The following is a 17,750-nucleotide window of genomic DNA, read 5'->3' on the forward strand; positions in this document are numbered from 1 at the left end:
TCAAGCTCCTGTGACTGCTGGCCTCCTGTGATGCCAGGCCAGCCTGCCAAGGCCTGTTGGTGCCCACCTTCAGGGAAATGTGTGTGCCAACTCTGCATGTCCCTTGCAGGGCACGGCCTTCAGCATGGGGACAGATGACCTGCGGGGGGCAAGGTGAGAGCTCAGATGCCAGCCATTTTTAGAATAACAGCCCTTTTCTGGGCTTTTGCAAGCTTCTGCGCAGCCTGCCCACGGGGAAAGTGGCTTGCACTGCCTCTGGCCCTTTGCTTCAGCCTTTCTGATTTCTAGCAACTGGTGGAGGGGAGCTCGATGTGGGTATGGCCAGGGATTTTGCTCAAGCTTTGGAATGCACAGAACAATGTGCTTCTATCCCTGGGTGTGCCTGGCTTGGGCCAACATTAAAATTAATTTACATGCCTGGAGTGCACATCGGCTCAGTGGTAGGTGTGCAGAAATGAAGGAGGGGGTCTGAGAAGAGGGAGAGGATGCAAGGAGGAGATGGGAACCGGGGCCAGCAGCCTGTGTGGTTTCATAGGGACTAGGGCGAATGGAGAGTGCAGGGGTTTCTTCAGGTACCCTTGGCCTCCAGAGGCCCAGAAAGCTCAGAGACTCAGCGACCCCTAGAAACACAGTGGGATTATTCCACAGGGTGGATTTTGAAATCCCAATTGATGACTTCCTGAGACGAATTCTTTTTTGTTTTTTAGAGTCTCACTCTGTCGCTCACACTGGAGTGCAACAGCACGGTCCTAGCTCTCTGCAGCTTTGACTCCTGGCCTGAATGGATCCTCCTGCTTCAGCCTCTGGAGTAGCTGGGGTTTCAGTAGCAATGCCACCACACCTGCCTATTTTTTTTTTTTTTCAGAGATGGGGTCTTTTTATGTTGCCCAGGCTGTTCTCAAACTCCTGGCCTCAAGCAATCCTCCTGCCTTGGCCTTGCAAAGTGCTGGGATTACAGGCATGAGCCATTGTTCCCAACCATGATATGGATTCTTGATTTTCCCAAACTTTTGAGCCTTACACCCTATTTAGGATGTGGCATGGGAGCCAGAAGCTCCAGCTAGCCTCGTGATGTTGGGTGAAACTTGCAGCCTCACTGAGCCACTTTCCCCATGTATAAGCCTGGGGAGGGATCCCTGTCCTGGAACCTACCTCCGCTTCACACACAGGAAAGTGCTCAGAGGAGTTTCAAAGCCCCTCATGCCCCAGAGAGCATTGGTACCCATGACTGATGGCTCCACGCCTCCCTTCCACAGCCATTTCCTGAGCATCTACTATGAACCATGATGCCAGGAGCTGGGGACAGCCAATAACTCGGCCAGGATTCTGGCCATCTAGGAGTTTACAACCTAGACTCCAGGAATCGATATCAGCTCCCTCCTCCCTTCCTATGTAAAAGACAAGAGTTAGGAGCTTCAAACTTCTGACAAAAGGGAATGACTTGATTTTCCAGAGACCTTGAGAGAATCAAAAGAGAAGGAGGTTTTCCCCTTAGGAAGAGAGTTAGAGGAACGGCCCAGGTTTTCTTCCCAAGCCTGAAAACATGGGACAAGGAGAAGGGCAGGAGGATGGGAGAAACAGGGGTAGAAGTGGGGGCAACACACCCATCCAGGATGAAGTGAGGGTAAGATACATCTTTAGGCTTGTCTCACACTTGAGAGATTCACTGATAAGGAAAGCTAAGTCAGAAAATCTTGAGTGCCCCTTCTGGGCTAAAGTCATTCCCAGAGACCCCCCAGAGTCACCACTCAACTGAGTTTCTATGTATGGAAAGCCCAAAACACAATGCTTGATGATGACCCAGCCAGAAACTCTGAAGAGTTTCTCTGCTCTTTAACTCGAGGTCAGCTGTTTAACGGGCTGTCTTCTAGAAGGTGCTAGAGAAGAGCAATTTATTTTGAAATCTGGTCACACACCAGATTCTGATTTTGTGTTGTCTTTTCACAACAGGCCTGCTGTGTTTATGACTTGGTTGAGACGAATTTTTTTTTTTTTTTTCAAAAAAAGGTATCGCATCCTTCTGTTAGATGTGTTGTTGGCAACGGTTGCTAGGGAGAGCTGGGTTCAGTTACAGACACACTGATGCCGGCTCTAATAATACTTTGCTCTGCATAGCTCGGATGCAGACACCTCTTGGCTAAACAGAACACACACATTTCAACAGAGGAGGGCTTGAACTTGTACTACCCAAGCCTGTCTCAGCAAAGGAGCATTCCCAGAGCCCATGTGGACGTCCCGGGGCAGTGACAGGGTAGTGCTGGGTGGAGGGGGCTCAGGCTTCCATTCCTGTCATTCCACAGGTCCCATAAAAAGAGGCACACTCGTTCTTCACTTCTCTGTGAAACTGGAGCCCCTTCACCGCCCTGTATCACGCCACAATTCCCTGATGAGGATCCAGGGAAACTTTCGGCTCCTTCTCTAACCCAGGCACCCTGGGCAGCCCACATTCTCCTGAAAGTCGGAAACAATCAATGCGCATCATCTAGTTAGTCAGTCTAGTCTGCAGTCAGGATCCTGCAAAGCTGGAGAAATTGGGAGCCTTGGTGGGAAGGGGTACGGGGAGACAGGCTGAACTGCAAAGTGCTGCCCAGCCTCTGGTACAGCCTGGCACCGTGGGTGAGAATGAGGCCCTTTTCCTAAAACATGTGATAGCTGTTCCAACACGTATCCCAGGCCAAGGAAAAGGAAAATGGGAAAAGGAGCTGAGGACAGAGAGAAATGGAGGTAGTGGGAGAGAAGAGGTGGCTTTCATCTCATCAACGAGGAGGTTCAGGGTGACGACGAGAAGAGCCTGAGGCTGGGGGAGTGGAAGGCATGTTCTCAGCAGCTGAGGCCTCCTGTGTAACGGGGTTCTCCTGCCAGCTCAGGCTCAGAGTTTTCCCCCATGGCTCAGCAGAGAGCCCAGCACCTGGCAGGTAGTTCTTGACTGGTTTGTGGCATGACAGGCAGAGCCAGCTGATTCATAAGTGGCCGCGATGAAACAGTGGTGTCTCCTCAATGGTGGTGTTCCACCCTGGCTAACGAATGCCCAGGTTGTGTCCTTGGAGAATCTAATTCAACTGATTAGGGGTAGGTCCCCTGCCTGCTGTGTTCTCATGATTCTCATGCACTGCGAGGCTGAGAACCACTGACCTAAAGAAGAGCCAGTATCTGAAATGCAATATTCCCAGACCTCCACTCTGACAATCACACTGATGACAGACTGTGCCTTAGTTTGCCCATCTATGAAACAGAGCTGCCACCTACAAACCATCAGTCATTCAATGCCTTGTGACTTCCCACTGTGGTCCCTGGACTAGAGGACTAGCATCTACCAGGAGCATGTTTGAAACGCAGAATCTCAAGCCCATCCCAGGCCTCCTGCATCAGAATCTGCATTTAAACAAAATCCCACGTGATTCATATGCACATTCCGGTTTGAGAGCCCCTGACCTAATAAAGACCACATGCTTGGCACATTAAGAAATGTCTGTTTAATAAATAGAATTTTACTTACAAGGACACTACTAATAAAAGGGCCACATTTCAAGCAAAAAGGAATTGGCTTGGATGTAAAAATTGAAGACCATTTTGGAGCTGTGGGATTGGTGACGGGGTCCTCTGAGACCCCAGGGTCTCTATCACTGTCATGGCTCATGAGAATGGTGCTTCATTTAGATTTCTAAAGACCTGACCCGCAGATACTCCAGCCAGGCAGATGACTGGCTTCCTCCACTGTGGGGGAGGGGAGGAGGAGCTGCTCTGAAACCTCAGAATGTGAGCCGTGACTGCCTTGGATAGGGGGTTCCCTTCTTGCCCTGGACTTCAGCTGTCCCTGCAGGCCCCTAGCCCGGGAGAAGGGAGGCTTCCAAAGCCTTCCTTTTCAGACATCCATTTCTCCATGATGACCGAGGGCCCTCCAGCACCAGGCACTGTGCAGCCCCTGGGATATAGAGGTGCAGAAAGTAGAGGGGTTCCCACCTCCCAGAGCCCAAGATAGAGGGGCAGTAACAGCACACACCCCAGTTTGTCACTGTGGATTCATGTGGCCATTGGTTTAAGTTCAACTCCTTCTTCACTGCAAACCTTTTAAGGACAAAGCTGTGCCCATTGACTGACTGCTGTATCCTCAGTCCCCAGGCTGGTGCCTGGCACACTAGAAATACTCAGTGAATACCGGGAGGGTGACTGAACATTGTGGCTACAGGATGAGAGGTGCTGGGACAGGAGAAGGGCCAGTGCTTCCTGGAAAGTGGGGCCCCATCACCACCTGAAATAGGAGTGTGAGATGCTTCAGGGGGAGGTGCATGCTCAGAGTGGGACAGAGAAGCGAATTCTGGGCTGGGGGAGAGTCCGTCCATGCAGGGTGTAGTGGGAGGTTCAGCCTGGCTGGTGGGGGGTGGGGAGAATGATGTGGAGTGCCAGTTCTCTGCCCCAGAGACAAGGTAGCACCCGCAGGACTAGGTCTCTTAGGCTGGTCCCAAAGCCTGCATCACTCATGGCAGACCCACCATTGAGCCACTATATGGGGTGAGTGGGTTTGTGAGGACTTAGGGGGACCCAGGACAGTTTCCCACTAGTGGCAAGGCCTCGGGAGCATGAGAAAGGGAAAGGCTCACACAGGGTCCCTCGTGCCCCTTCCCGAGGCCCAGGCTCATCTCCAGCAGCGCAAAATCGAGGGTACACTGACGAAGGCTGTTGTTTGCACTTTCCCAACGGGAACTACAGAGGCCAAGCTCCAACTGATGACAAACGAATCAGGTCTGGAATCCTTGCTTCCCAGCTTTCAATTTTGTGTTTTTTTCCCTGCTGTAGTGTTTGCCAAACTGTCTCTCAGCACACTAATCCCACAAGAAGTTCTTAGCTGGGGAATGCAGAGGACTTTGTTGAGTTAAACGCAGCCAAACAGGTTCCCTTCCTGCTGGGACATCTGGAGCCTGTCCTAAGCCAGTGCACTTTGTGGTTGATTGAGAGGTGAGTGCAGGGGCCGTAGGGCCCCCTTTGTGGCTGACTGTTCCCCAGGATGGATGGTCCGCTGGACACTTGTGGGTGAGGCCACCCTTACCATGGCAGGTTGGAAGAAATGCCCAATCTGAGGTGGCCCCTGCAGCCAGCTGCCCTCCCCAAGTGCCCCATGCCCTGGGTGCCTGTCTGCCACTGGGTCTGGCTGGGTTACTTGGAGCTGGCAACCACTGTCTAGAACTCTTGCCCCATCCTGGCCCTTTTTTGAAAAACAAAACCCAAAGCTGAGACCATAGGCTGATGCTGTCCCTGACTCCCCTGTGCTGGGTGCTCTGTGGCAGACAGGCTTCTCTGCCCGCCACTCTGCACATGCTCCCAGGACATTCCGGCCTGCGAGGAACATGCCCCATGTGCAAATCCCTCAGGTAATGCGGGAATTCGTCACCAGGGGAGTGCGGGCGATCCAGGAATGGGAACCTGATCAGGGCCTGGAGCAGGAGAGAAGCAGCCCAGGCTGGCCAGGGAGGGCTCATGTTGCAGTGAGTGCAACTCACATGCAGAGTAGAGGGTGGGTGGGGATGGAGCCCTGCCGGCTGCATGTGGAGGTGGCCTTAGCAGCAACTTCCTCCCAGCTTTTAGGGAAGACAGCAGACTGTGAACCACATGGTTAAGGTGACGGTGGCCATATGCCCTTGTTTACACCTGTTGTCTAGGCATAATTATGAACTGAACCCCCTTTGACTTTCACAAGTGTTGCAGTTTGGATGATCTATTGTATGGTCACCCTAGTTAAGGTGGCCCTATAGCCTGCCATCCTACTTCATTACTTGGAAACTACCATTTTATCTCACCTGGACGGGCAACTCACTTTGTTAAGACGGCCCTGTAGCCTGCCATTCTACTTCATTACTTGGAAACTACCATTTTATCTCATCTGGACCAGCAACTCACTTTTAATCTCAACTAGTCTCTAAAATACAAAATAGGAGGAAAGGAGAAACGGCTCTCCCCCAGCCAAGAGTCTCCAAGGACAGTCCCAGGACCTGGTGTGGCCACCATCCCATGACCCTGCTATCTCTCCCTGATGTCACCAGTTTTGGGGCCACCAGCTCGTCTGCTACTGCCCATACAGACAAGCAGGTACTTGTGAGATGAAACATTGCTAAGCTCCGTCCAAGTGCACACGCCCACTCCCACGACACACTCATGCTGATAGAACCACTGGATGCGGGTCTCCATGGAGGAAGCAATGATCAGGGGTGGGGTTACACTCTCAGAGTTGAAGGGATATTAAGAGGGAAAGAGCAAGGATGAAGACAGTCTTGCATCACCGTGCCTTTCCTCTGCCCAGGAGCCATAGTGTGAAGGTAAACAGACTATCCCTTTTCCGCTTATGTGTGGCTTTGCTCAAACCCATCTCACTACCAGCGATGACCAACTGCATATCTGCAAAGGTCTAAGGACTTAGCCCTGGGTGGAAGGAGGAGGAAAAGAGAAGTCCACAGCAAGTTCATGTCTGCTTGGATGTGGAGAGGTCAAAGCACAGAGCCAGGTTGAGACCAAGCGCCAGCCTCTTATGAAAATAGAAAGTGGGAAAGGCTGGTTAAACATAAAGCACCTATAAAATTATATTGGTCCATCGTAACCAGGGAGCTCACACATAAACACACACAAATCCAGCCACTCATTCCTGGCCCCTTGACTGCCTTTGTGTTTTCTATAATTAATCGGGCAAGGGCGGAACTTGGGAAAAGTCTAACTGTGGCCAGAACTCACAGCCTTCTCGCTAGGAATAACTCACCGAACACAGAGGGGCAGGGGGCGTGGGGCGGTGGCGGCCGGCGTCCAGTTACCTGCAGCATGTTGAGGAGCAGGCTCCGGAACTTGGTCCCCTCCACCATAAAGAGCGCCATCTTGTCGCAGAGCTTGGCAGCGGTGAAGGCGAAGCTGCGGTCAGACACAGCCTTCTGGTAGATGGTGCGCACGATCTCGCCCAGCATCTCCTCAGAGTTGGTGGAGTTCTGGGCCTCCTCCATGAAGGTGGTGAGCTTGGCATCCACGTCGCTGCTGTTGTTCCGCATGCTGTTCAGGATCTCGATCAGCTTGTCCATCTTGTTCTGCTGGGGAGTGGTCGTCTCCACGGCCACTTCATCCTGGGGGTGTCAGAGACAAATGAATGTGCCTGAGTGAAGCCGAGGTCTCTGTGCAGGGGTGTCCTGGTGGAAAGAGGGTGGCCACCCCCAGAAAGCAGGACCAGGCCTACTTTCCTGGATCTGAGGGCTGGTCCCTCTGGGAACCACTGCCAAAGACCTGTCATGCGCCAAAAGCTCCTTGTTGCCTTTTTTCTTGGCCCCTATGACATCCAGAACTGATACTGCTTTTGGGTTCTAGCTCCTACCCAGGATTCTCATATACATTGGCTTTTTTTGTTTATTTGTCCATCAAATGTCTTAATCTAGAAATGATTTAATGGAACTTATGAAAGAGGAAATAAGATAACATATGAAATCGGGCCAAAGAGAAAATGAGGGTAGGAAGACTTGGTCAGGAAGGCAGGTCAGATCCAAAATGCCTGCAGTGGTGGTTAAAAGCGGCCCAGGCAGTGGCCACATTGTCCCCCACACCCTCAGCTCCGAATGCCCAAAGATGACTTGTTCTCTGGACATGGGGCCCCCTGTGGGCACAGCCCTGGCTTTTTGTCCTGTGAAGACTGTGCTGGTCTTCTGTAGACATATGCCACACACCAAGGAATCCTCCCATGTGCCACTAAAACGGTTGGTGCTTCTAGGAGGGATATTACAAGTAAAAAGCCCTACAGCCTTATGAGGTTTCACTGCAACTAGGACCAGACCAGGGGCTTGAAGAAGAAAAAAATGTCATCTTATTGTATTGACTCATTCTTGGTGGCCAAGAATGGGAACAACTTAACTGCAAGGGAGTGAGATCTGGCTGGAAGGGCAGGGTCAGGGTCATGAAATGAGATCCAAGCTTGTTCTTCTGTCCCCAACAATAGAAGCTCTGGGCTAGAAGGCACAGACCAAGGCTCTAGATCCCACTCTCTGCCTCTAGCTGTGTGGCTTTGTGTAAGTAATTTCACTCTCTGGGCCTCAGTTTCCTAACCTCACCTAACACGGTGAGGTTAGACGAGAAAAGCTATAGCTTTCCTTGAGCCCTTCCATGGTGGGATCGAGTTCCAAGGGCAGCTAGTCTCTGGCTTGAGAACCAAATACTCAGGAGGCTGAGGCAGAAGAATGGCATGAACCTGGGAGGCGGAGCTTGCAGTGAGCCGAGATCGCGCCACTGCACTCCAGCCTGGGCGACAGAGCGAGACTCCGTCTCAAAAAAAAAAAAAGAAAGGGCTGAATCCTGGGTGAAGGAATAGGGTGTCCTAGTTCTTCTCCTCAAACCCAACCACCTCTTCAGGGAAGGCTACTCTGAGTCCCTGGGTAAAGTTAGCAGGACACAACTCCCCACCCCAAGAGACATCTCATGCTTTACATGTCTCTTGAAAGGGAGAAGGAAAGTGTTGTTCTCACTGATGAAAATGTTTAGGATGTGGCTGGTTGGCCACCTAGGATTTACCTTTTTTTAAAGTGAGCAACTAGCAGAGTGGGGAGTGACCCAGCCTGAGCCTGAGCCCATGTCTTCTTGATCCAGGAGTTCAGGAGGCCTCACCTGAGTGGAGTCCTTGAAACTGATCTATAGGTGCTATAGATCTACCTTCTCTGTTCCATTCCCCCATGTACCCCTCTCTTCAGACCATCTGGGCCCCAGGGCAGGAACAGTGGTCTGCATATAGAATAGGAACTACCCACAAGAACATGTCTGTACACGTTATTTCATTTAACCTTCACAGTCTCTCAGCAAGGTGTGTAGTATTAACACCCATTTTACAGATGAGTAATTGGGGCTCAGGGAGGTTAGGTGACTTGCCCAAGACCACCCAGCCTGTCAAAGGCAAAGTGAGTCTGAGCCTGCTCAGCTGCTCTCTAAAGCCCGTGCTGTTTCCACTCTGCTGCCCTGCAGTTACATTTAGCAGAACGCTAGAGGACTTGGTGGGGAGGATACTGGGAGCAGCATCTCATCTTCAAGAGTGGATCCAAGAAGAGGTCTGACCTGCCTTATCCTGCCTGAGTGTGGACCTTGGGCCTGGCCTCTGGGGCAAGAGCTTGAGGAGAGACGGCAGTAGGGGAGGATGGAGGAGAAGCCCAGAACATGGAGCTCTGCAGAAGCCCCAGGAGGAAGCCTCTGTAGGCCCTGCTGCTGTGTGGCGATGGCTGTAGACAAGCTGGCCTTTCTTGGGACAGTTCCTCTCCAGGGTGACCTTACCTGTGTCCCTGCTGGGCAGTGGGGTTGGGGGTGGTGGCGCTGGGGTGAGCACAATGGACTTTATGCTGCAAGTACAAATCCCCATCCCTCTCCTGGAGGTTTAGGGTCATCTCCTGAAGCTATAGGCCAGGCCAGGACTAGGGTGCAGAAAGAGGCTCCTTGGAGCAAACGTAAGGAGGCCTCACTCTCGAGTTCATGCTAGCACGGGCGGGCACCTGCGTGATGCTGAGAATGGAGCCGCCTTACGGTTTGCACTGTAGAGCACTCCCTGGCTGCTGGGTGATGAAGGCGGGAAACAGGAAGGCTGGAATCAGTCTGCCCCTACTCTGAACAACTCACCTCTGCTCCCCATTCTGGCAGAGACCACTGCCTGGATGGTACTCACCTGTAGAAAAGCTTCAGTCCTTATTTCATAAGCTCCACGTTTCCCCAAGCGCCCTTCAGCACAAACAATATCTAACCCTAGAATATGCTCTCCGCACCTCCCCCATCACTCCCAGGCATGCATCTCTTCCCTCGACTCCCTTGGGCTGGGGGCTGGTGCCAAGTGCCTACCCTGGGCCTCTTGCAGGTTGGAAGGTGAAAAGCCCAAGTGTGCTGGAGGGGTTCATGATGGCCCTACCTGCTGGCAGTGGTGGACCAGTGTGGTGGGTCCCCACAGTGACCAAAGCCCCTGCTCCCCTGTACACAGCTCCCCAGACCCTCAAACCCACAAGGCTCTGCACTGTGCCCACCTACCAAAGTGCCTACCTCTTGCAGTCCTCCCTGGTGCAAGAGAAGAACAAAAATTCAATTACCGGTACCTTTTCCTTTAGCCTTCGCCGCAGTCTGTCTTTGGAAGACTGGAGCAGGGTAATTTTGGGCCGCTCCCCGATGCGGTCGGGAAGAATACTGTCTTTACGTTTTGTCTCAACCTCTGGCCCCCCTGGCTGCTGTGGGGGCAGCCGCTCAGAAGCCACCGGGGCCAGGGTGTCAGGGCTGCGGGGGGCTTCGAGGCTGCCGTGCCCGGTGTCCCCTGCAGTGTCCTCTAGTTTTGGGCTCTCGATGGTCACGGTCTCTTTGGCATTGCGGTGTGCACCTGCCTCCCCCTTGTCGCCTGGTGGGTGCTTCATGTTGCCATGGTGCCAGCGCCGGTTCTGGCTGTAGCCGTGGTGAGTGGGCCTCCCTGAGGGGTGGGGTGCTGAGCCCCCCTGGTAGGATTTCTGGTGGTCCCTGTTGTGTTTGGCACTGCCTGGCTGGTGGTCACCATGCTGTTGGGGCTTGTTCCCCCCCGGAGGTCTCTGCTGCCGCCTGCAAACGGAAGAGGAAAGACAGAGAAGGCGATCACTGGGTGGGCCGGTCAGAGTCCCTGTGCCCAGCCACCACAACAGGAAGTCATTGCCTTGTCCATATACTCATTCTTCCAACAAACACTTCCTGAGCACCTTCTACGTGCCAGAGTCTGTGACAGCGCCTGGGGATACAGCAGAGAACAGGCAGACAGGTCCTTGTTACTGCAGAGGACCAAAGCCAATTCTTGCCTTAAAATCGGTACTTTATTCACTTACTAGAATATGTGTGAATGCAAGCATGTGGAACAAAATTAAAAAGATCCAGTAGCAGATAACAGTGAACCCTCCTGCCTCTGACTCTGTCATCATGTATGGCCTTTGGAAGCAGCCGCTCCACGTGTGTGAATCTTCCAGACATATTCTATGCATGTACCAGCAAAGATGCATACACAGACCTGCTTCTCACAAGCACCTTCCTATGAATGACTGTTCACCATAATGCTTCTTGAAAAGTTATATCCCTTTCAAACAACTTTTTTTTTTGGGAACATTGTCATTGTCACCCCCAAACCCACAAACTAAATATGCTATAAGAAGTTTTTACGGCTAAATTGTGTCCCCTATCCACCCCCCAAAACTTCATATGTTGAAGCCTCAACCCCCAACACTTCAGAATGTGACTGTATTTGGAGATAAGATATGATGGATCACCTTTAAAGAGGTGATTAAATTAAACAAAGCTGTTAGGGTGGGCCCTAATCTGAACTGACTAGTGGCCTTATAACAAGAGGAACCTTTGACACACAGAGACACCAGGGAGGCTGCATGCCCAGAAGAAAGACCACATGGAGACACAGCAAGAAGGCGACCATCTGCAAACCAAGGAGAGAGGCCTCAGAAGAAACCAACCCCACCGACACCTTCATCTTGGACTTCCAGCCTCTAGAAGTGTCAGAAAATAAAATGCCTCTTGTTTATGTAGCCCAGTCAGTGGTACTCTGTTATAGCAACCTAGCAAACAGATACAGAAGGAATATTTAACATGATGGGTGTAGGTCAAGACAGGCTCATCTGACAACACTTTCTAAGCACAGAGAACAGCTATGAGTTGTGCAGGAGGAACAAACCCCAAACTTTTGAGTTGTGGCCGAAAGGCAAGTGAAGGGGTGGTGAGGACATTCTCGTGACCCTTCTGGCTGGCTCAAAGGCTGCTTCCTGCCACTCAAAGCATTACTATGTTCAAACTCCATCTTACCCTCAGGGGGTTTTTCCATGCCACAACTTTACTGGAAGTGCAGTTGGAGCACAAGATAAGCATGAATTCCTCAAAGGTTGTAAAACAGTGGAAAGATTTTGCAGAAAGATAATGTTAGCTTCTAAAGAATAAGCTCTGCACCTCCTCCGTGACCTATCTTGAGTACCACAGACCTTCATTGCATTGCCTGTTATGAACAAATTATATTTATTTACTTACAACTTATTGCTTATTACTTATATAAATTCAGTTTTAATATTTACTTTCTACATTTTTATTTGTGAAAAATTGAGGGTATCCTGGGTTGGGGTTAAATGCATTATTTTTTTCCCACTAAAATTAATAAAAATTTTTTTTTCACTGAAAAGCTGCCATTGAAAAGCTTAGTAGCTCATTATCCCCAATGGGGATGACAGTCCCTTTGACACCACCCTGTTGGGGTGCTGGGTACCTTGTCACAGTCTAGGCCCTTCATTGGGCCTCTGCTGGAGTGGTGGGTGGGGGTGGGGCTACAGTTCCTGCAGGGGTGTTTGGCTGGAGGAAAGTAGCTACTGTCTTGAGTTTTCTGTCTTGCTAGGCTGTCCCTTCCCTGGTCCTCTGGCTAGAAAGAGTGGGCTTTTGTTGGGGCTCCATTTTTCTGCTCAGGCCTCATAGTGTTTCTGGGCCTCCAGTTTCTTTAGCTCCAAGTCTGGGATATCTGAGCCAAGAAGAATACCCCAGGAACTCACCAGTGTGTCATTCTTCAGTTCCCAAGGTCCCTGGCCTGTCTGTCTTCTTTCTACCTTTCGGAGTCTTCTTAGGTTTCTTTTTATATACAGTGTCCAAGGTTTGGGGTTGTCTGTATTTATTTCAATAATTTAAGAGTCATTATTAAAATATCTGTAAAAATCTGGTACCCTGAACTGAATCCTGCTGACTAGGCGTACCCTGGGCCCTTCTCAGGAGGCCTGCGTGACATTTTTCATCCTTGGTGTCCAAGTTCAATCATGTTGGGTTCTGATATACATTCCTGGGCAAGAGCACTATTGCCTTGACACTTGGGTGGGAGAGGCAGCCCCTCCATTCCCAAACACACCCCCCTCCTCACTGGCATTGCTAAAATACTCAGTTTCACTCCCCATGGCAGGGTAGGAGCTATCAGCACCAGCACCTGGAGAAGAGTTGGGCCCCATGAGAAAAGTGGGGCCCTTGAGTCAGGTTCCTCCCAACGATTCTACCACCAACTGGCCTTCCAATTACCCAGCCCAGCCCAGCCCCGAATGCCTGAGTCAGCGGGGAGGGCTGCAGCCCTCATTCTGCAGAGTGTGAGGCAACCCCCATTGGAAAACCCAGAAGAAGCTGTGGCCCACAGACCACTCTCCAGGGTGCCTCGTGCCTGTGACTTTTTGTGAATTCTCCCTCCTTTAACTTCTCAGTTACTTTCAACTAATTGCTCCTTCATTCTCTTTGTTCTTTCAATGTGAGTTATTTTTAAGCCCAGAGAGGAACCTTGGAAATTCCCTGGCAGATAATAATTGATTCTCACAACTTTTGTCATCCTTATTTAGAATTTTTGTGGCGCCTGCAGCAATGGCCCAAGAAATGTCCCCAAAGGATGGTTGACCAAGCCCTTCCTAACATCCGTCTTGAAACTGCCTGGTTTCCCACTTGCCATATCAGGGATTTCCCTCTCTCTACCCAGTACACTCCTCCACCCCCAGAAAAGAAAACAACTTCTGTCTACCTGGAGGGGGAAGGAAGTAATTGCTACATGGCTGGTGGTCAGGAGCTCCAGAAAGAAATCAGCTGGCTCCTGCAGGGCTTCTGCTGTTCATTCCTGGAAATCTGGAGGGACCTGGAATTCCATGTCTTCCTGGTTCGAAAGAGCTTAGCGCCAGCCAGCCCTGACAATATAGCAATGGACAAGAATGCCCCAGGCCACTTGGCATTAGTGGGAGTTCTCAGACTCACCCTTGCTGGGTGGCGGCTCCTTTGCACATGTGGAACGCCATCCGTAGGTAGGAGGGAAACCAGGGAGTCCACCTCAAGTGTTCCCTCCTAATTGGGTAGGCAAGACTAACAGGTTCAAAAGAAGGAGATCTCGATATGGAGCTAAACGGCAGATGGAATCAGCTGGGTGAGCCCTGGGAGGGCAGGGAAGAACCCAGATGCCACTGGAGGAAGAGGCACTGAGACTGGCCCTCTGTCCTCCCTTTTCCTTCTTCTTGCACAAGGCTTTGCTTAGTTCTCGGGGCATGTGATTGCTGGGGCTGGCCTCTGTGTGCAGGCAGGCCAAGAACCTTTCTTCCCATTCGACAGATAAGACAACTGAGGCTCCGTGAGGTGCACTCCTACAGCAGAGGGTCTGCCAGGGGCTCCAGGAGTGGGCTAAGCCTGTCAACTACTCACAGCACCTTGCAGCCACCTCCCATCTGTCTCCCATTTGCTTTTACATACAGCCTCCTTGGCTGATGAACACTCAGGGAAAAGGACCGCAGTGACCTGTAGTAATGGAGAGAAAGGGCTGAATGGCCACTGAGACCTCGGTGGTGATAACTGCATGAGGTCCAAGTTCTTTGCCTGAGAAGGAGCCAAGAGGGCCGCTAAGGGCACTGGAACAGACTTGGGGTTGGGCCTCGTTCCCCAACAATGGACACCCAGGCTTCCCTGCTCTGGCCATTCACAAATATTTGTCAGCGGTCGTTGGCTGGGCCAGCCAAAACCAGCTCCCCCTCTTCTGTATTTGCTGGCGCTGGGTTTCGTCGATACCTTCATTCAGGGGCCAGCTGGCTGCTCCCCACGAAACCTGTGGGTTTGGGGTTTGGCTGGGCCAGGGATGAGCCGATTTTGCTCCCAGCAACCCGGCAAGGAGGCTGCACTTGGTCTCAGACACATGGACATGTAGATCCTGGGTTGGGAAACATACTGGACACCCAGTTTTGCAGCCCTGCAAGCAAGAAGGGCAAAAACCCACCTCTCTGCCTCTTTATTTCTGGGGAAGTCTTCTTTGGGTGAGGAAGAATGGCCCAGGAGATAAGATTAATATTCCATTTGTGCTATGGGCAACACCTGCTGTTAGGAAAATAATGCTTTTTTTTTTGGAGAATGGAAATTGTCAGTTTATGCTTTTTCCATCGTTCATTTAGTTTATTCTTTCTTCTTTGGGTTCTGAAATCAGATGTCTTGTTTTACTCTAAGATTGCACTCTTTTATACAAAAAAACAAAAATGTTCTCGGAACACCACAGCTGCATTTTGGGAGGTGGGTGTAGGGAGAATAACTTCAAATTTTGTTTTAAAAAAAAAATGGTTTTAACAGCAGTCCAAATGGAGACAAATGTCCCTCTGTTCGTTTTTTATTTCATAATCATTCCCAACTAGATATTCTGAGTGCCACTGACTTATTATGGTTCTCTCCATGTCGGACACTTTACCACATAATTTGTAGGTCTGCTTAAAAATTTCTGAAAGCAAAATTCCTAGGGCAAGTGGTTTTAAAACTATGCATGGGCTCATATTTCTTGCCTTCAGGAAAAGTGATGACTGCTTATTACCAGCGTAGGCACCTCCACTCCTGCCCACCTACACATGCCCTGAGTGAGCTCTGCCTGCCCTGGCCCAGTCACCCGGGACAACGCAAGGGTTGTGGTGAGGCTCAGAGGCACAGGCATTGTCAATTTCTCTGCAGCTCAGGGGCTGCTTAGCTGAGCGATGGCATATAGGACCCAGGAACAAAAGTTGCCACACACACCCACACCAGTTTGCAGAATGATGGGGAAGCTTAAACAGGAAAAGTATAAGGGAGGGGAGGTTTTCTTCCCTCATGAGGGAGTCAATCAAGGGACATCATGGTATTGGCTGATGAACACTCAGAGACAAGGATCACAGTGACCTGTACTAACGGAGCACCCATGGTGCGCGCAGGGCTGAATTGGATGATGGGTGTCCCTGCAGTACACTCCTTGCCAGGTCTGTCTGGGGGATGGCAGCCTGCACAGAGCCTGGCACTGTGCCACTCATAGTTGTGTGGGCTGGGTGATTTCACCTCTCTGTGTCTCTGTTTCCAGCTGTGCCGGTCCCCACCTGAGGGGCAGTTGTGAGGATTGCATGAGTTTCAGCATGATGGATGAGAAAACCAAGGTCCAGAGAGCTTGCTTTGTTCTTCTAGGGTTGCCCAGCTAGTTAGTGGCAAAGCCCTCACTGGAACTCAGATCTGTGTTTCTGCTGTAACATGCCAAATGACTGGATTTAACAATTACTTATTGGAGATCTCAGTGCTCTTTGGAGAACTGGGGGCATCGCTACAAAGCTTAGGCAACTCACGGGCCCTGTAATTGCCAGGGCCATCATTATCATGATGGCGGCAACAGCAGCACTGGACCAGCTACTTCCTGAGCACTCCCTCCACTCTGAGAGAAGAGGGCCAGCATGCATCAGAAACACTCCTGCCACCGTGGGCGGCCAGCCAAGCTGCAGACTCTCCCACTCCAGTAGATTTTGTGGCTCTCTTGCTCAGAGTTGGGTAGAAAACAATTCAAGATTGAGGTCTTTGCCAGCCTAAGCAAAAGTTCATGTAAGAAGTGTGGTAGCTCACTGCATGGACTAAAAGCTTTAGAAATCAGACGTTTACCTCGCCAAACGATGCTCTGGAATAGATGAAAGGTCTGATTGGTACCTCTGTACCCTACAGGCAAAGACTTTTCTCACCAACTGTAGAATAAATGAATGAATGAACAATAAATGATGCAGACAAAGGCTCGTTCATTATTGTTTCATTAATTAAACACATGCTGAGACTCTGTTCTGCCCAGAGGTTAATCAGAGATGTCAGTGGGTTTGCCCAAGGCCACAAAGCTCCTGCAGCCCTCTGAGAGAAGTTGGGATGGAGGCAGGGTGTGTGTGTGACAAAGCCATTCAGCTGTCCCTACGGAGTCCTTCAGCACTCCCCTAATCCTATCCAGGTCTTAAGGTCCAGACCTGAGCAGGAGCCTTCCTCAGCTCCCAGGGTCCCACCCGAGCCCTCCAGACTCCTGATATGATTACAGTCTGGAACGCCCTACATCACACCCACGTCTCTGCCACCAGAGTGTCTTGTGCATGCCTCTGAACTGCTCCCAAAGCATCCACTTCCTTCAGATGAAGCAGAACCTTCTCTCTATCTTCCTTGTGGTCTGGGGAGGGGAGGTAGCAATGACTCCAGTGCACAGGGCTGCTGCCTTCATGAAGCTGAGGGTCCATTTGGAGAGACAGATGTGAATCTATTAGTTACAGAAACAGGTCTCTAGCTTCATCCCAGGATAAGAATCATGAAGGAAAGGAAGTGGAGAGCGCCACAGGCCTATGTTCTACTCTGGCCTGGAGGCAGGACTGGCCACATAATGAGTGGAACCCGGTGCAAGATGAAAATGTGGGCCCCTGGTTCAAAAGCTATTGAGAAAGTCAAGACAGCCACACTGGAGCATAAACCAAGTGCAGGCTCTGGACTAGGGCAGTTCACACATTCTGAGGGTGGTCCTGAGGCCACAAGACTCAAACTCACATCACAGGGATGCAGAAGAATGGTTCATAGCTAACATGTAGGAAGCAGTTACAGTGAGCCAGGCATGGCTTTCGTTTAACCCCAAGAGAGGCACTATTGTTCACTCCATTTTACAGAGAGGTCTTCAAGACACAGAAAGGGTAAGAAACTTGCCCAAGGACACACAGCTTGCACCAAGCAGAGCCTGGGTTTGAACTTAGGTAGTTTAGCCCCCGAATGTGTACCCTCAGCCAGCACATTGAGTGTTCTGAGAGTGTAGGGCAGCTTGCACACCATTGCTGAGCCACTAAACCCAAATTCAGAGGACCACAGTCCTCAGCCAAAGTCAGCAAGGAGGGAGCTGTGGGCTGTCCTATGGCAGCGTGTGGTGCAGAAGCAAAGGCGGAGGGCTGAGCCAGGGCCCGCTGGGAATGGGGAGGCCGGGGCTGGTGAGGGGA

The 17,750-nt window shown here is 51.0% G+C and overlaps 1 protein-coding gene across 8 annotated transcripts in view; it reads right to left on the reverse strand.

Annotated features, from left to right (window-relative positions):
- CTIF (cap binding complex dependent translation initiation factor) overlaps nucleotides 1-17,750 on the reverse strand; it is a 328,654-nt gene that overhangs the window by 93,606 nt on the left and 217,298 nt on the right. For 5 of the 8 annotated variants that reach the window (XM_032152360.2, XM_032152356.2, XM_032152364.2 and 2 more), the window contains 2 exons: nucleotides 10,068-10,560; nucleotides 6,795-7,094 (listed from right to left, as the gene is read on the reverse strand). In XM_032152360.2, the coding sequence (XP_032008251.1) occupies nucleotides 6,795-7,094; nucleotides 10,068-10,560 (793 nt within the window). The remainder of the gene's footprint in view (nucleotides 1-6,794; nucleotides 7,095-10,067; nucleotides 10,561-17,750) is intronic. The other 3 variants (XM_032152363.2, XM_058438381.1, XM_032152359.2) reach the window with 1 other exon arrangement.

Source organism: Hylobates moloch, unplaced genomic scaffold (genome assembly GCF_009828535.3).
Source record: "Hylobates moloch isolate HMO894 unplaced genomic scaffold, HMol_V3 SCAFFOLD_5, whole genome shotgun sequence".
NCBI classification, from domain to species: Eukaryota; Metazoa; Chordata; class Mammalia; order Primates; family Hylobatidae; genus Hylobates; species Hylobates moloch.